The 20,198-nt window shown below is 40.5% G+C and overlaps 1 protein-coding gene across 2 annotated transcripts in view; it reads right to left on the reverse strand.

Annotated features, from left to right (window-relative positions):
• The window catches only part of LOC120532961 (A disintegrin and metalloproteinase with thrombospondin motifs 19-like), a 245,910-nt gene that overhangs the window by 212,514 nt on the left and 13,198 nt on the right, over window positions 1–20,198 (reverse strand). For both annotated transcript variants that reach the window (XM_039759483.1, XM_039759484.1), the window contains exons 3-4: window positions 7,568–7,718; window positions 360–532 (exon numbers count right to left, since the gene is read on the reverse strand). In XM_039759483.1, coding sequence (XP_039615417.1) covers window positions 360–532; window positions 7,568–7,718 — 324 coding nt within the window. The remainder of the gene's footprint in view (window positions 1–359; window positions 533–7,567; window positions 7,719–20,198) is intronic.

Raw genomic sequence — 20,198 nt, forward strand, 5'->3', positions numbered from 1 at the left:
ATCAATAAGTCTTTAAACCAAAAGAATTTTCAAAATGCAACCTGGCGTAATTTGAGTGTATAATTTATCCAAAAATTTGGAGATCACAAATTAAGACATTGATTCCTTAAAAAATGAACCTGTGATGATATCATGCTTTGTGATGCAGGTGATCACGTGATTGGCAACCAGCACGCATTTGCTGTGGCCATGAGAAACAAGTGTGAAATAACAATGAACACAAATTCTCTGAGGGACAGTGCACGGAGGAGAAAGCAAGCCACCCCTGAAAAGTTGTACATTTCTCAGAAGATAAAGACCAGTGGTTAAAATAAGAAGATAAAGGCCAGTTTTTTAAGTAAGCATACTTGCTATCTTACCATATTCATGATGGTAAGGACAAACTTCTTTGTGGCTTCAGATCCATGATGGCTAACCATTGCCGAATCAGCGACAACCAGCGTCTCCACAATGTACTCATGTGCTAATTTATAGGAGTATCTTTTGCCTCTTCCACTCTCCTGTAACTTTTTACTGCGTTTTTTTTGTTTATCTGTAATAAAAGCAGTGGAACAAAATTTAGAGAAGGCAAACAGACAAGTAAAAAGATACAAGTGAAAGATAAGAATCTCCAAACTGATGCAAAACCAGTTGTTCATTGTTCTCAGGAGATCCTTCTGATGTTTGGCACAGCTATAAGATACTAACTTGGTCAAAAATATCGTAACATATAGACTTTTAACATTAACCATATGCATCTTATCAAGATTACCTCATCTTTACTTTTGGCATGACTGTGATAAGCAGACATGTAGCCATAGCAACCCAACACAAAAGCTTCAGAACATAAAACGCGTGCCTAATTTGCCACATCATTATTATTTTTGGCAGACGCCTTTCCCCACGGCGACATGCAAGATCAGTATATGTTACAATTACTTCCACATACTGGATTAGAGGAAGATTAAGTGACTTGCTCAGTGTCACACAGCGAGTCGCAGGCTGAGATTGAGCCCACTTTAAAATCCAAAGCCATAGCCACTCCACTACCTTTACCCTCAAGATGTTTAGGAGCCAAAAAAGCATTCCGAACAGGGCATTCATGATAAAACTGGGAACCGCTGTTCATGTGTAAGCTTTCAAACCAACAGATAACAAAAGAGCACATTTCATTTCATGATCCATCTTGGAGAATTTACCCGATAAACCCATTAGATATCTTGGTATTTCCAAGTCTGGTTGATAAAAAGCAGCTCTTCGTTTTCCTTATGTTTATGGCACAGAACTGAAATAACCCAAACGTCATTTCTTACTGAGCAAACATCATCAATCAGGACTCGAATAAAGGCGGTCATCAGAGGCAAGGAATCAGTCAGGGTCTTATGCCATTCCATTTAATGTTGTCACCCAGACATCAAATGGAGAGCACACCGTTCAAGAACATCATCAGAAATTTCTGGACCAGGGCATATACTTCTCAGCCCTTCATTACTTCTCTTCTATTCTGTTCAATGTGTTTTAGTGGAAGAAATGATTTATGATGGACACACACACACACACGCGCAAAGACAGACAGAGAACCAGTGCCTGAAGTGGAGATACATAACCACCAATAATCTCTTGTTGAGATTGAGTGATTCAATCAAAGAGCTGTGGGGGCTCTCCAGGAGTTTTGAGTGCAGAGATATACTAAACTTCAATCAGCAAGCTTGGGAGGTGGGAAGTGAATAGGTGTGATGCATCCTGATATGCTTGAAAACATTACTGGAATGCAAATGCTAAATACTGCACACATGCCAGTGTGTACCAGCCCACCACAAGCACTGAACACAGGTACGAGTGGGATGAAAGTAACCTTCTGTTCCCTTGCTCTTTTAATCTTATTGTTGATTGGCAGAAGAAAATGAAAACAGGGATCACTCTTATTGCAACTACAATGTATTTAATAGTACAGAAATATTGATGAGTCTAAACTTCAAAATCTGAGTAAACTAAAATTAGGTTAAGAACACAATTTTCATTTGTAGCAAAATTATCATCTAATTGTGTAAATTAGAAGGAATGAAAATTGCTGTCACATCGACCCCCTAGGAAACAAAACCTTAGGCCCCTGTCTCAGAATAGTCCTTTTGACGTTGTTGCTAGCCTATGCTTTGCAATTTACTTAGCCTCCATGGATAAGATGTGTTTGGAACCTAATGGAACCAACTTTTATGGCATTTGAGGATCCAGGTCGCCTCAGACCTTTGTCTGCTTTCTTTGTCACACAGGAAGGTCAAGACACCTTGCAAAAGAGCCACAGGGAGTTCCACAGGGAGTTCCACAGGGAAGTCCAGGTCTTCTTCTTCTGATCACTTAACCCACACATCAGGTATAAAAGATGGTTAAAAAGAGCTGGCAAGTAGTTTGATGACAGTCACAGAAAGTGAAAGAACACCCCAGAAGAATAGGATATAACAGATTTTCTTTATTTTAAATCAAGATTCTCCCATAAATCCTGGGGTGTAACCCGGTCATCTACAGTATCTAAGAGCAGCTGTTTTGTGAGAGGATCACAAGTAACGATGAAGTTATGTGATGCCAACGCTTCATGTTCACCTTTTCTTCTATGCTGTACCTTCAGTTAAGTCTCTGGCTGGGTGTAGATGCTGTGTGAGGACTTATAAAGTCATGTGATCAACAAAGCCCAAGTAACTTGGCATTTTAGGGGTCCTTAAACTGAATATGGAGGAACTTACAAAGAAGCAGGGACACAATCTGATGAGGAAGAAGTCAGAATATTACTTTTTGATTTTGTTCCAGCTCCTTCCTTCCAAGAGGACATCTTGGCTGCTGAACTTAAAATTACTTACCCATATCAGAGACAATAACAAACATGAAGGTCAAAACACACCTGAGCAGCAGATAAGACCATCAAAATCAAGATATCTTTTATCTTATAGAAAGGAGGATTTAAATATCAAAATTAAACAACAGATCGAAAGGTCAAGAGCCATAAAAAACTAAAGAATTGCTGCAATAAAACAGTATCCACAAACTTGGGCAATGAAGTCACCATTGGTGTCGGTTCACATATATCAAAAGACATCATCCACTGTGACTTCTGGGGACAGCACAGCAATGGGACTGTAAACAAATATAAGAATAGCCACCTTAGTCAGTGGAGTAAAACAAAAGAAAGTTAAATTATTTGTGAGGATAGCTCAATGTTTTAAATCCAAAAGAACACATATGAGTGAGGAAGCACTGCCATTACAATCTGTGAATTAAAAGCTCCATGGATTGCATGAAGGTTAGTGCGGTCTGTGTGGAGGCTGCATGTTGTGTGTGAGGTTTCCTGTGGGTACTCCGGATGCCATCACAAAGACTTTCAAATTAGAATTTATGGAGTGTCGACATGTGCATTCATGGGAGAAGGTGATCTGAATGGGGTTGAGTAGGTTCAGAAAATGGATGGACTGATGAATGCTGGATGAACGTTGAAATACAAACAAAAAGTGAGCTGAAACCCCCACTAAAAGAAACATTAGGGGAAAACAAACCCTTCATTAGAGTCTTCCCCTGCTTTATTGGCACTTTGGGATTTTGTGAATAGTGTAGTTTCTTTACATGAAATGGGAAGTAAATTGCAGGCATGCATGAATGAAATAGGAAATTACTTTTATAGATTTTCTAAAATAAAACACAAACTGAGTTTTTCTGGGAGAGAAAAAAAATGTTGCCCTCCAGTCCCTCATTAACCCATGGAAAGGCCGACTTAACTGCAACCTGAGAAATGCTGCGATTTTCTGACACAGAAATAGGCACCTGTCACCTTTCGGCAGTCGAGCTGAGGCTTGTCGGCCCCTGCGGACATGAACGGCACTTCCTTTTTACAGCTTGATGATGGACATGCGTCAAGGCTCTTTTAACCAGCAGCTAAGGTGTAAACGTTTACCTAGACGGCTGGGCGACAAAAACGAATTTAATGCTACACACTTTCTTTTAACAAAACTCGACTGGAAAAAAAAAAACGACCTGTTTGACAAACAACAGTAATTATCAGATGTGCTCATCTTTCCAGCTTTCCGCACGTTCCCCACTAGACTTTACCTTGTTACAGACATTTACAAAGTCTTGTCTGTGTGCAGTAAATGGACCTGAAGGCTCATGTAGCTTATTCATGTTATTAAGATATTTCATGTCTTAGTTTTTATGGGCTTTTTGCTACGTTTGTCGTGCTATTTCACACCTATTCCAGGTTTTGATACATTGTGAATCCAAATCATTTTCAGTTTTTGAATATAATAAATGCTTAAAGTAACAAAATTGTTTTTGTACCATTTTTGGAGCCATGGTTGTTGCATGCATGCCAGGCAAAACTAAAAGAACGTGGCATTATTGTGGCAGATCCCTTCTTTGTACAAGACAGCAAATAAGACTCAAAGTTTGAAATTAATAAATCTTCATGCAACAGCTCTCCTCATCATCGACCTTTAGGCCAGCTACCTCCAGCTCTGATTTTTGCTTCATGTTTTTTGCTATAGGATCTTTAGATTTTCCTGGTTATGACTCTCGATACTTGCTTATGACAACTCTTTCCCGTGCTAGTCTACCTTAGCACAACAGCTCAGAGGGGTCTCCAAGTTGATAAACAATAGAATGTAAAATTTGATTTCAATTTATTACAGAGCCACAAAGATTAAGGCGCTGGTCATCAAAAATGTTCATTCTGTGGCCTCCCAGCTTGTGCTGCCATTAAATGCTTTTACTACGCCTCACTGCACCGCCTTTAATTAAAAAGCCTTAACCCAAACGCGTTTTTCCCCATTTACAGTGAACTCAGAAAGTGCTCAGACCCCTTCACTTTCTGCACACTTTATTATGTTGATGTATGATTTAATTTGTATAAATATGACATTTGTTGCCATCAATTTTCATTCAATAACCAATAATAACAAAGTGAAAGCATGTTTGCAAAAAACTTGCAGATTAATTAATAATTAAAAACCAAACTCTCTCATTCATGGAAGTATTCAGAACCTTGTGGCAATCCAAATTGTGATATGGGCTTGCTTTAATTCTTTTCTGAGACATGTCTAGAACTTGACTGGAGTCCACCTGTATGCGAGGACAAAAACCAAAGCAATAAAGTCCAAGGAGCTAACTGTAGACCACCACAATCAAATTGTGGTGAGGCATAGATCAGGGAAAGGAGCTAAAACTATTTCTAAAGCTTTGAGGTTCCCAGCAGCACAGTCGCAATTGTGAAATGGAAATAGTCTGAAACCTTCAGGATTCTTCTTAAAGTTGGCCATCCAGTCATACCGAGTAACCAGGTAAGAAGGACCTTGGTCAGGGAGGTGGACAAGAACCAAACGGTCACTGTAACAGAGTTTCAGAAGTCCTCTGCTGGCATAGGAGAACCTGTAGCACTCCAATAATCAGGCAATTGTAGTAGTGTGGCTAACTCCTACTTGGAGTTTGCCAAACGGCATTTATGGGACTCCGAGAATATGAGGGAAAAGACTGTCTGGTATGACGAGAGTAAAATGTAACTCCTTAGGCAGAACGTCAAGCAATATATCTGGTGAAGACCAGGCACTGCTCATCAACTACTTAATACCACCTTTACAGTGAAGCATGGTGGTGGCAACATCATGCTATGGGGGTGCTTTTTCAGCAGCAGGAACAGTGAGACTGGTCAGAATTGAGGGATGGATGAATGCAGCAACATACAAAGTCCTTGAAGAAAACCTGCTCCAGATTGCACATCTCCTGTTAACATGACAAGGACCCAAAGCACACAGCCAAGACATCACTGGAGTGACCGTCTCCCAGCCACAACCCAGACTTAAATTCCATACAACATCTGTGGAGGAACCTAATGATAGCAGTTTATAGACTCTTTCCTTCCAATCAAATGGAGCTTGAAAGGATCTACCAGGGAGACTTGAATAAGCTGCTCATATCCAAGTGTGCAGAGCTTGTAGAAACTAATCCAAGAACTCCTGAAGCTTAAATTGCTGCCAAAGCGGCTTCTACAAAGTACTAAATTAACGTCTGAATACATATATTAATAATGACAGTCTTCAGTTTTTGATTTTTAATAAATTAGCAAACCTTTCTGAAAACATGTTTCACTTTGTCATTATTGGTTATTGACTGTAGATTGATAGGCAAGAATGGCAAATGTATCCATTCAAAATAAAAGCGCAACACAAAAAGTGTGTAGAAAGTGTAGAGGTCTAAATACTTTCTGAATCCATTGTAGTTACCTAATGTTAGAAACTAAAATTAAAATATGTAAGAACGTTGTTACCTATTAAATAAAGTACTGTATAATGGGATGCTCAAGTCTGGTCCAGGAGGGCTGCAGTGGTTGCAGGTTTTGTTAAAATCAAGTCTCTACGGTGCTCATTTATTTCGGTTTTCACTTTTTGGACGCTTTAGTGTCATTTAGCAAATCTCCTGTGAAGTGTCTTTTTAAAGCTTTGCCCCCTGTTTCTATTTGCTGATACAGGTTGTCCATGTTTGGCATATTCTGCCATTATTTATGACATAGTTTCTCTTGATCTTTTGCAGTTTTTGTGACCAAGCCGCTTACAATTCTGGCCTTTGTTAGTTGCTTCATGTTGCATTGAAAACTCCCATTTCTAAGTGCTAATTGCCAGATATCTATTACAGCTGACACATACTGCTGGTAGGCTAATGTGACCCACCTTTCCAGATGCACTTGCATTTGTGAGATAGCAACTTTGAAGTTAATCCCTTTTAATCGTACAGTACTTCAGTTATTATGTCCTTAATACCCAGGTACTTAAATTCAAACAAGCATCTGATACGTAAAAAACACAACATTCTCAGACCCACATAATTCAATGGTGCAGGGGGTCAAAGTCTACACAAGCAACACAAGCAGGACAGGCTCCAGTCCATTGCAGAGTCTACTCAAGCGCACACTCACAGAGCCAGGGGGGTATCACCAATTAAACTAAACTCTCTGGGGATGCAAAGAGGAAAACAACTGGGTGTGAGATTGGAATCTAAGACACTACATGCATAAAATGGCAGTGTGTGCTATGGTGCAATCCTTACTTCGAAGCACAACATAGTGGTGATATGAAAAAGATTTCTGTTAATCTTCTCTGCTATTGTAAAGTTGAATTGGAGTGGCGTTTCCACAAAATTGTGAGCCGAGCAGTGCCCATCAAGCGGCCCGCAGCTTCACCACGGCTTTACAGGTGCCAGTGTGTAACTCTCACTTTGCTGGTGCGTAGTGTTTGAAAGGATGCCCTCTATTTCAAAATCCATCCAATGTCTAGACACCACTGAAAATGTCTTCTAAAAAACAGTCTCTCCTAACTCTGTCAGCATGTCATAAATGTCGAGGCCATGACACTTTGCAGAATTTAGCTTATAATTTTCTGCCTTTGCTTCTGCATAAGTAAATGACTGGGAGTTAGAAGTCTCACCCCTGGAAACCAAGTAAATTACCGGGATAGCGTGCATGCGAGGAGGAGGTTAACGAGTTGGTGAAAGGCCCTTTTGCAACACAAAAAAGCAATTTAAAAGTTCAAACTGCAGGTCGACGTAATAAAGAACCTACCAGACAGAACAGCACAGTACGTTTGTGACATCTGATTTTCATCCTGTGAGCGTTTCCTCCTGTAGACTCGGTGAGCTTCTCCTGTGGCCGCCTGGCTGCGATTCACTGGTTCAATAAATAAAAAGTCTTCAGTCAGCTGGATGAAGCCTGTCTGTAAAGCAAAAAAGACAAGAGTGGTCTGTAGGTCTTCCCCAGCTGATTTTATCACCTAAGGTTTCCTGGAGTAGCTGCGGTCTTCCTACATAAACTGAAACTGTCCTACTCTCTACAGCTGTAAGTTAATATGTGCCACTTTTTTTAACCTTTGTAACTTCTTTAAAATTCCTGCTTCTCCTCCGGTATTCTTTCAGCTTCACCCTAGACTACAAAAAATTCTTAAGTGACCCCCACCAATTTTGCTGGTCTGCAGAAGAAAATCTAAAACAGATGAACCATCACCAAATATGGATATTAGATGGAACTTCACAGTACTGGTGACGGGCTACTTTCTGCAGTGCCGCCATTGATCTAAACACTTCTCTGTTTCAGAGTTTTGAGATCCTCACTTTCAATACACACTAGGGCACCATCACACAGGTTACCCATATGTCAGAATTTGCTGATTGTGTTGACGAGTGAGGAGTAAAACAGACACAATCCGATTCACACACTTTTGTCAAACTGACACTAAAATTCAGTTAAAAGGCAATTTCTACCCAAGACATACCAAAACGCACCATTGTGTACACTACTGTGTCTTATCCTCAGTAGTCACCTCTGCCATTCCCCATTGCCTAGCAACTGCTTTCTCCTAGTTGAGGATAGGCACACATTTATGGTGATATTTCTTTACCAGAGATTTTCATTTAAATATTGAATGACTTGTGTAGGGGATGCTTTAACCTTTTCAACTGACAGATTTCAGGTAAACAGCTGAGGCCTGTAAGAATTGTCAAACAGAATAGCAGTGAAGTGTGTTCTGGGACAGCTGAAAGGCAAAACAGGACCTTCAAATGTTTTGTTTAACCAGTCTGTTTACAGATAAGTGTATCTTTTGATTTCAGTAGAAGCTTACCTTGAACTTGTGCAATAACCTTGATGTGTTTTGAGAAACCGTAAAAATGTTAGCTGCTTTGCTAGCGGATGGTAAGCTAGGTGTATGTGCTTAATTTGGAAGTAGGACAAGAGTGGCTTGGCTGCCTTTTACTAGAACTTTTTTCAATAAGAGTCTCAGTTGAGATTTTAGTTTAGTTCAGTTGCTGCAATAATCAAATGTTTGATTCCTTTGCTGCCTTTCTGACACATTGAGAGGAGCCACAGACATTTAATTAACACTAGAATTACCACAGCCTATGAAAAAACTCATAAATCCGGCCCACCTTAAATCCGTTCACACCTCTCCTTCAGCGTCTTTTGTCCTGTAAATGTGCCGATAAAGACAAGCAGCAAGCAGCCTGCTATTCCATCCCCCCACCGCTGCAGAACATGGTTTTATTTCAGGTGACTACCTGTTGAAGCTCATCGAGAGAATGCCAAGAGTGTGCAAAGCAGTAATCAGAGCAAAGGGTGGCTATTTTGAAGAAACTAGAACATAAAACATGTTTTCAGTTATTTCACCTTTTTTTGTTAAGTACATAACTTCACATGTGTTCATTCATAGTTTTGATGCCTTCAGTGAGAATCTACCAATGTAAATGGTCATGAAAATAAAGAAAACACATTGAATGAGGAGGTGTGTCCAAACTTTTGGCCTGTACTGTATATGGTATAACAATATACAGTATATAAAATGTACAGTATATGATACACTCACCTGCCCACTTGGACAAGTGAACATCACCTAGCAAATCCACAGGCACTAAGCACAGACAAACATGCAGCTAGCCTCTGGCTGGGCATTGATGCCATATTTCTGATAAACAAGGCAGTTGTCCTTTCACCGGCTATCACAACTCCTCACAGCCTTCTGTTTCTCCTTCAGTCTTTCCCTATTGTCTCTATTTTCAGACAGGAAGCTCACTTCTTGCATGAATTTGTTAAAACTATAAAGAGTAAGCGTATATCTTTGGTTGTGGCCCGACCACAAAGAAAAGAGCTTATAGGAAAGCGTAGCGTGTAATTAAAGAAAATACCCTCTTAAGTTAATGAAAAACATTTGGATTGGATGGAGGAACATTTGCCAAAAGTGTGATGGCCTTTAACATTCAGAAAAGAGACATATGGCAGCTCCTACTCACAGTCACGGTCAGCTGTCATTTGGCATGGGGAGCACTTTTTACATACTTACATTCTAGGAAATGCCTTTTCTTCTTGTCACTGATCTGTCAAACTGTGGTATGGCTGCTGAAATCGGAAGCTGGAACAGGCAGAGTAAAAAGGCACCAGGAGAAAGCGTGCTAAAAGAAAAGTCTAAGTCTTGTTGGTCCACTGAGAGCACAAAAGAAAGCAGTGATCTCCACACTCACCACTGACATTTCACAATGAAACTTGCCCCTCTCTTTCAATAGACCTTTATGCATGCCTTCGGTCTCAGAGACTTCAGAGGTTTCCTCCTAAACTGACATGGTTCGACATGCAGATGCAAAATCCTGTTTGACTGGGTACATCATTGCACCACTGCTGAGCCCTTGGTCTAGAACCGAGTTTAAAGATTAAGTAAGAACCAACTGCTTTCTTTAAGCCCACTAAACTTTGGCAGTAGACAAGCTCAAGTGCTGTTTACCCATCTGAATTCATTCAAAATAAAAATGACAAGTCAACTTGGCACGTCTGTGTGGACAGATACAGAAGGCCTGAGCTCCCCCCTTTCCACTTATAACCATTCTCCATTTCCTATACCGCAACATAGAAGTATTCGTTACAATACCACCGCTAAACATGGAATCCCGTTTTTTTCACCTACTTAAAGAGGTGTCGGTAACCTAGCTTCAAAAAAACTCCATTATACTGACCAAAACAGGAAATTAAAGGAATTCAATCATTGAATGGAAAAGATTTCAGGATTCCACTTTACTAAAGATTCCAGGGATTAATAAAATAGCTACAGGGCTCCAAAGCAGTGTATAGAGGTGTCTGCTTTTATAAGAACTGTCCCTACGGTCTCCATACTGAAGACTCATGACTTAAGTCTAGAAAACCCTGACTAGAGCTGCTGATTACACCAATGTCACATCGGCCCCCTTCTAATCACTAAGTATGTCAGACTTGCTGAAAGTAGTTGCTGAACTCTTCACTAGAACAAGTCAATTGAAATGACTGGAATAATTGCTGGGCATGTCACATTCAGCGATCAAGTTCTGACTGTCCAGCACAGTGGTGCTCGCCCCTTTTTTTTGACAGCCAGTAGCGTGCTGCCTGATGGAGCTAGCACTGTACAAAAAGGTGCATTTAGGTCAGTCACCGTTTTTTCTTTTTCTCATTCTGTTGTGGTATGCAAACCATTGGACATCAGACAGACAAGCTTCTCTTCAGTTTGTGAGGTACAGAACATGCATGTTCCTCATTCCTTATCACTACAATCTATATATTGTACTTCAGGACGAGCAATCATTGGTTGTCCGCTGTCATGCACAAACAGCCCCACTTTACAGCTAAAGGCAAAGTTAAACCTGTTTGATTTTTGTCAGAGTGAGTCAAGAACTAGTTGGAGGGAGTTGTTGGGCATGTCACATTACGTGATTGGCTACGTAACAGTGCGCCGCCGACTGTCTCCAACTCGCTAAGATTATGTAATTGAAACCTCTAACTGAAAATCAATGGAAAAGTTGCATACTGCGACATTGCCTTTAGCTATATGTATTGCAATTGTTTGTTAACCATTTTATATAAAAAATTATGAATAATTATACAGTATTAATACCCCTCCTCTATTCTGTTTCTCTTCTTGGTACCTGTTGTGGCACTTGGTGCCACCGCTCATTGTCCAAGCAGTTTCATTTAGCTAATTTTGTTTTTGCATTTCACTCATCAATATTTGTAGCAATGGCTAAGAAAGCATCTACTTTCATGTGTTTATGGGGAATGGAGATAAAGTTCCTGACACTAAAATCTGTGTTCTTATGTTGCATAATCCTAATGTCAGATATCCAAAAGTATGCTCACAATGTCTCAAAAACACATGTTTCTGCTAGAATACTGTTAAATAAATCAATTCTGAAATCAAATTCTGAATGCTATGAATGGCTAGGATGTGCTGTTCTTGCAACAGCTATCTACTCCAGAGTTTCCCAATTGGTGGCACAATTTTTGTAACCTAAAACATCCCAAGGCACACTACTGTTGTACTAACCACAAACACAAGATATCTTATACACATGCTCAATCGTCTGAAGAGATGGAACACCACGGCACATCTAGGTAGCTCTCATGGCATCCCATTGAAATGCTTCAATCCTCCATTAAAGTCCCACTCCTGTATCCTACTCTGTAGGCATCTATCTGTTGTACAAAAGCACAGACCACGGATTAATGAATACTGACTTTAAGTTGTGTACCACAATTTGAACTCATCATTCACAAATTAACAACAAACGTCCATGAATTGGAATGGTTACTTCAGAATGGCCACTGGCCTCCTGCAATCATGAACTGGATAAGTGGAAGAGACTTGGGTGGATGGTTACACCTGGGCTGGTGTGATGGCCCACACTGCTGCACTTCAGCAGACTACGTTCAGGTCCTAATGTGGTAACAGTTATTGTGAAGTGAGCACATGGCCAAGTGCATCATACCATAGGCTGGGCTGATTTCAGCATTAAAGGCAATGTCTCAGCTCTATACTTCATGGCTGGTCTTACCACTGTCTTATAAACCTCATCTTTAACCTTTGCCTTAATTCTTTAATCACACAGTTCTCCTTATACCTTCTTCCAATTGCTCCATCCACACTGTACTCTATGGGTTATCTCTGCACCTAGTTTTCCATCTTAGGCTACCATTGATCCTAGATATTTACATGTATCTACTGTTCCATCATGAAGGTTTTTGCGGTTTACAGCCGGATGCCCTTCCTGATATGAACCTTCTCTGTGTATCTGGCACCAGTATATCTTATGCACAATTTGATGGTGTGATGAACAATTTGGAATGACAGGCTTGGGTTTCATTCAAAAAGGTAATGTCTACATTTTTAGGTAATTAATAAAGATCCGAATTATAAAGAAGTTGTGAAAAACGTATTAGTTATGTTTAAGGAAACAGGTTAGAACGAGTCCCAGAGTTCAGTTTTTGGACTCGCATTTAAAATTCTTCCTTAAAAATCTTTGAGCGGTGAGTGAAAATTAGGGCAAAAGATTCCATCAGGACATCAAGGACATGGAAAGAAAGTAACGGGGACGCTGGGATGCCAGTGTGATGGCGGATGAGTGCTGAGTGATTCATTTGAGCGCAACAGAAAAAGCGGACAACCGACAGGCAACCAGATGAAGTTTTGTATCAAAAAACAAGGAAAGGACAAAAACTACAGAAGTTATCTGTAAGTCAGTGCCTTTGTATCATAGCTCTTTTGAAATGTATGCTTTAAACTGACTAAATATTTTCATGCTAAATTGCTTTAGAACAGTATTGTATACAAGAATAAAGTGTGCCTTTGATTAATTTTAAGTATATTTCAATTCATTTTTGTACTTAAATGTGACATGATGAAAACATTCTAATTTCATTTTTAATTTGTTCATGAATGCAAATAAAAATAACTATTCACCATTAAAACAATGTTTTTGAGTTTCATTTTGCAGACCTATGTACATTTTAGCATGAAAACAACTTTTACCTTTTTTGCCTTTGCAAATGCACATTGAGGCAACACTTCATCAAGTCCTGAAAGCCTTCCTTAACGTTTCATCCATAATGCAATAGGAGAGGAGAGAGCTTGGCTCTCATGGCGCATGCAGTTGTAAGCTGTCCCACCCATAGTGGGCTAGAAGCTTTTGCATTGTGAGGAGCAATGGAAGGACTGTAATGAAAGCTGCCGGTTCACGGCTGAGGAGCAGCACCATAGAGAAAAATCCTGAGTTGTAATAGCCAAGTCTGTGGCTATTAACAAGTCTGCTTGCCTGGAAAAAGCTTTTCTTTTTTTTTTCGCTGCTTTGTGTTAACTGAAAACAGTGGGAGCAGACAGATGAAATAATGTGACATCCTGCACGATTGACAAAATTCTCCTAACTAACTATGATCTAAAGCATTTTATGGTTGTCATTTTAGTTGAAAGGCCATACCATCATTCAGAGAAATGTTCACATTAACTGTGCCATACATTTGTGCATGGGAGGCACTTTGTAATTCGACGCCAGAACATTGGGTCGCATTGTCCACTAATACCTTCTCTATTTCCTCCTCTGCAGACAATCAGAAGAAAATTCTACCTGACCACACTTCCAATTCTACCTCTCCTGAACTATCTTCAGATTCCATCCCCAGAGATACACTCCTTTCTGTCTCCAATGTATAAAACTGCAATTTTGTTCTGTTATCTCGGTTTTGTTGTGGACTCTTGTGGATCACTTGAACTCGATTTATTTCAGGTATATGGGATGGCTACCACAAACCTTCTTATATCCCCTTATATCCCCTTGTGATTATTTCCACAACTGATAATGAAAAATGTCTTAATTACAAAAAATATATAAAAAGCATTACACTATGGGCGGCACGGTGGCGCAGTGGTAGCGCTGCTGCCTCGCAGTTAGGAGACCCAGGTTCACTTCCCGGGTCCTCCCTACGTGGAGTTTGCATGTTCTCCCCGTGTCTGCATGGGTTTCCTCCGGGCGCTCCGGTTTCCTCCCACAATCCAAAGACATGCAGGTTAGGTGGATTGGTGATTCTAAATTGGCCCTAGTGTGTGCTTGGTGTGTTTGTGTGTGTCCTGCGGTGGGTTGGCACCCTGCCCGGGATTGGTTCCTGCCTTGTGCCCTGTGTTGGCTGGGATTGGCTCCAGCAGACCCCCATGACCCTATTCGGATTCAGCGGGTTAGACAATGGCTGGCTGGCTGGCATTACACTACTATAGAGAAGAGTGTCAAGGACACAGCTAGAGACGTTGGGAGAAACCAAGAGAGTCATGCATCAGACGTTGCTGACTCTAAAGAAGTCTGCTCTGACTCTAAAGAAGTCTGCTCTGACTCTAATGAAGTCTGCTCTGACTCTAATGAAGTCTGCTCTGATTCTTCGCATCTCTTTATCCTCTTCCACACCCTCCAGAATTTTGGTATAAAAGAACATCAATCACATTTTCACCCTTTCTGCTTCAAAAAATTAATGAAAATCAGTCTTCATTGCTCTGGCGCAATACTCATCACCTTTGGTGGCCATCACATCCTCAAACTTCTACAAAGGCAACTGTATTAAATCTGGTATCCGCTTTGGGACACCAACCCTCTCCCATCTCTCCATTTGATTCTTTTGCAAGGGTTATGTGAAAATGTACTGGAAAACAAAACTTTCTAGGTTGATTACTTTCTGGAAAATTTTGTTTTTGTTTGTGTTTTATACCTTCGAGAGTTCCTTAGTAAATGTTCTGGCCATATGACACAAAAAAGGGACACTGAGCTATATGAAGATCTCTCCTATTTGACAAACTTCCCTTGGTAAAGATTTAATTTAAATGACCAAAAAAACTATTAAATTAGGGGTAGCGGAAAACCCTGCAAAAGTCATAAAAGAATCACAAAGCATGATCCTGACAGACACCATATTGCTTACTCTTCACTTCAAGTCAGTCCTTAAAGACAGAATTAGTTTCAGCTCTGTTACAAAAAACATCTTCCTGTTGCAATGTCCCATGACCTCCGATTTCAGCGAGTCATCCCCTCTCACCATTTCAATGTCAAAGTGAACAGGGTTCTATATATATATCTCCTTCTGTACATCTGCCTGGCGAGTGGTCTTGTAGATTGTCTATCACAAAGGCAGGTCCTGCAAGTGCACATCTCTACAGCAAAGACATATCCACAGACCAGAAATTAAGATGTTTATGCCATGGGTTGGATCTTCACTCATGAGCTTACACTGTGGTGACATGCTGTATATATTCAGCTATTGAACACAGGCCATGATTGTGTTCCACTCACCCTAGTCATCTACATGGCAGCATAAAAATACCAGGACACCACCCCATTCCACATCCATACAACTGTGACACAAACTGGGCAACACTCCATAGTGTCAAAGTCACCAACAGGTCCTGCAAAGAATAACTGAACTACGCTAATGGATGTGTCAGCAAGAGTTTCTACGGATTTTCTTTTTTAATATCATGTCACTTCTCTCATCTACATGCTCCACGTGGCCTACTCCCACTTGGACAAAGCCACCACCACAGTCAGGATCATGTTCTTTGATTTTTCCATTACCTTTAACATCATTCTGCCTAATCGACTAGAGAAAAAACTCAAGATTTTGCATCTTGATGCCCCAACAATCTCCTAGATCATGGACTACCTGACAAACAAAAGCTAAGGGACTGTGTGTCAGAAATGGTGGTGTGTAATACTGGAGCACCTCAGTGAATTGTCCCGTCCACCTTTTTATTTAACTTCTTCACAACACACTTCTAATATAATACCAGCGCTTGCCACCTACAGAAACTTTCAGATAACTCCTCCAGCTCTGAGACCAGTTACCATTAGGGGGAGTACATGGAAGTAGTGTAGAGCTACAAGAACCTAGGAGTTCACATGGACAATAAACTGGACTGGTCTGACCACACAGTGTTTCTTTATAAGAAGGGCAAGTGCAGATGGGACTTGCTATGGACACTCAGGTCTTTTGATGTGGGGCCTATCCCAGTTAGCATAGGGTGCAAGGCAGGAACAAACCTTGGAAAGGCGCCAGTTCATCACAGGGGAAACACACACATAAACACCAAACACACACCACATCCAATTTAGTGTCACCAATTCACCTCACCTGCATGTCTTTGGACTGTGAAAGTAACCACAGCACCTTGATGGAAACCCACACTGATACGTGCATTAGAAACCTCTAGGAGACTAGTAGGGTCTGCCATTGTGCAGCATCCCTGGAGCAATTTTCAGGTTAGGCGTCTTGCACAGTGGCCCAACGGAGAAGGATCGCTTCTGGCAGTCATGTTGAGTGACCATGCTTAGTTTGCTGAAAGCTGGGAACGGAATAGGAAGAAAGATTTGGGGCCAATGGCGGCTTAATTAGTTGTCAATTCATTAAAAGCATCTCAATACTGAGTGACCACATTTTTGAACCAAAATGACTTAAAATCAGTAGCTTGTTGCGTTTCCCCTAAGAAAAAAAAAACATAAGCAAAACGGCTAAAATATGTAGCCATGCCACACTGAGACTATGGAAAAATGGATCATTATTTGGATACTAAGCCAGAGTGGACACAAAGTTTGCTGGATTTATTTTATGATGGCGGTTACTGGAAACCTTTAGCATTTTCATGGGCTAATGGCTCCATGGGCTGTGTGATGCAGTTTAACAAATAACAAAGACTGTAAAGATGAGGCCAGGAGGTGCGGATTACCAGACTGAAAAAACTCCTCGAAAATTCAGGCCATGAATTCTCATATTAATTATTTTTACACCAGAATGCTTCCTAATGCACTAATATCTGACACCTCCGACTATGGGTCCATATACTTTACTGAGATGTTGAAAGTGTGCACTCTCAAAGTGGGCCACATACTAGGGAATGGCTTACGCTACAGGAGCGTGTTTTTATTTTGCTACAGGCCAGTGATTCATGCCCGCAGACTTGGGAAGTTGTCCAAGCCCTGTAAACCACAGGAGGTCAAATTAAACCTCAACAAACCCCTCATGATTGCACTGCGGCTGTTATTCATGTTATGCTCGCTCTCTCTCTCTCTGTGATCAAGAAATGCCTAAATGATGTACTTTTATTCAAGAGAGAAAGAAGCCATACCTTCGACATTTTAGGCACTCTCTTCAGCTAAAATAAAGAAATCATTGCAAGCACTGTAAAAAAACTCCTGCTGTTCAAGCAGGACAAAATTAGAAATGTGCATCAAGCCCCTAAGAACTTGTCACAAAAGATGGCTAAGGTGTTTTTGGGGTTGGGAAAATTGAAGCAAACCTGCTTTTCTGTGTCTCACCAACAGTTACAGGGCTACTTACTTGAAAGCCCAGACTTGGACAGCCTACAGTGAAGCATGCAGGTCCACCTTGACCGAGTTCTCATGAATTTGGCACACTCAAAAAACAGGATGCTCTTAATGTGCATATACACATTTAAGTGTGTCTGCACTTTCCTCACATGACGAGGGCATATGGAGGAATAAACAGATCACTGGACTGACTGCCATGGAGTTAATTACTCTAACGTGACTGTGCCAGTCAGAGCCCGCTCTCATTATGCCTCCTGGAGCTTTCAAATCAGACCATAGTCATACGATCACAAAGCCTCTATCAGGGAGGAGGTGCAGCCTTTTCCTTTAGAGGAAAAGCAGTTGCAAATGTTTTTTTGCATCACTAATTATCATGTAAGACACTCTTGGGATATTTATTTATTTATTGATGGAGACTTTTATACAGGAAGTTGGACATATCAGAGGGACCACTGTGAAGGAGTTCCATCCACTCACTTCTTAAGCTCTAAGTATTCCAGTTCAGAGCTGCAGCATATTCCGCCTGCAAGGGGTGCCAGACAGGAACAAACCCTGGATGGGCTACAGTGCAAGTCTGTCAGATACTAGATGTTCACATACGCTTTCATGCCAGGCTAGTTCACACTTGATGATTAACCTCATCATCAGACATGAGGAGAATGGGCAAGTTCAATTACGGTAGTGAGCAGGTCGGGACTTGGATTCTTGTGCCACTGTGTGGCCTGTTAATGAAGCTACATGTTTTCACATTTTAGTTTGTCGTAAATGATTATATAGACAACAGGGTGGTGCACTGGTTAGTCCTGCAGCCTCCCAGCTTTCAAAGGCTGGGGTCGAATCCCGTCACGGCTGCTGTCTGTTGGAGTCTGCACTTACCGCCCAAGGGGGTTTTCTCCAGATACTTCAGCTTTTTTCCCATATCCAAACAACTTGGGTGTTAGGAGAAGTGTAGATAGTTATAGCTTTAATGCGTAAGCAAGAGTTTGTTTACCTCTGTACTTAAATAAAAATAATCCTTCTATATAAAAGTGGTCAGGATTGTCCTTCCGTCCCGTGAGTGCTACGCAGGCGCGGAGTTTCACACACGCCCCGTCCATTTTGCAATGCACGATGGGATTTCTAGTTTCGTTTTTCCAGGTAAAAGATGATTTTCTACTCCAGACTGTGCGATATCTTCTTCTTCTTTCTTACTATATAAAAGCTGTCGGGATTGTCCTTCCATCCCATGAGTGGAAAGCGTAGCGGTATTCCGCTTATCACAGACTTACTACTTGCAGCTTGCGGTACGAAGAGACATGATGTGAGCAGAGTTCTGTTGCTCCCGTCATTCCCTTGCTTTTGTGCGTGACGCGCTGGAAAAATAGACAAAATTATGTCTCTGGAAATAATTAATGTTGATGGAGTACAAATGCCTCACCGCGTAATAAATATCAGGGGGGTTCAAAAAGGTGACCTCAATATAGAAAAAAAGTTTCAATTTCATCACAAAAATAACAGAAACTATGAGTATTAAAGTAATACCGCTCAAATGCAATATCACCAAATTAATGAGTTTGTATAAAATATCAAATTGATCTACATATTGAATTGCCTTTAGAAGTGGTCAACTTAAAAGGCGGGTCAGCCTAGTTTAAAACTAAAACTGAAGTTAAATTTATAAGGTCTTTTAAGATTAGGAAACTCGCTCTAATTACCCACACTGGGAAACAATGTCACCATTTAAATTCTCCAATGTCAGCAGCGGTGTAGGGCAAAATTCATAGACCCCCCCAACAATGGTTGCGGGCCCCCAATCCAAAAAAAGAATTTATTTTAAACCCACCTGAAGTCCCAAACTATTCAATTTAGTGATTTCAAGGAAATTGCTGCTACGGTAACATAAAAATAATGAAACATTTTAAGACTTCAGCGTTTTTAATTATATGGAGCCCCGTAGGTGTCAGGCAAAAAGAAAAAAAAACTGTTCGAATGACTTATTTCATTTGTTTGAATGGATAATTTTGGTTTATTTTCTTATTTCAGAAGGTACTTTTTTTGTGGTATGCAGTTCAGTGAACTGGAACCGGAAGTGTATAGCCAGCCAATAGTTTCAGTCTATTCTACGCTGTTCAGTGCCATCATCGACTAGATTTTAAATGTTTCCACCACTGACTCCAGAATATCACATTCTCTGAGAAAATTCCATAAATCCTTTTCCTGCATTTGAAACTTGTTTCAGGACTCCTTTTCAACCGCGGTGGTCTTCCAACTAGTTCCTCTCCCAATTCACTGATTTTAACACACACCTTACAGTTCACTGCTCCGTAATAAGAACTGGGGAAAAATAATAATAATCTGTTTGAACAAATAAATTAATACAGAACCAGGCTTCATACTACTGAAATAAGAGTCAGGGAAAAAAAAAAAATCTGTTCAAATGAGTTATGAAATTCGTTCTAATTTTTTTTTTTTTTTGCTTAACATCTATGGGGCTCAGTATAATTACTTATTTTTGTTTAAAAACTGCTAATTGTTTTTGTACTTCATCACATTTTTATTAATTGGTTTGTAGTCGG

The sequence above is a fragment of the Polypterus senegalus genome, chromosome 7 (genome assembly GCF_016835505.1).
Source record: "Polypterus senegalus isolate Bchr_013 chromosome 7, ASM1683550v1, whole genome shotgun sequence".
Lineage (NCBI taxonomy): Eukaryota > Metazoa > Chordata > Cladistia > Polypteriformes > Polypteridae > Polypterus > Polypterus senegalus.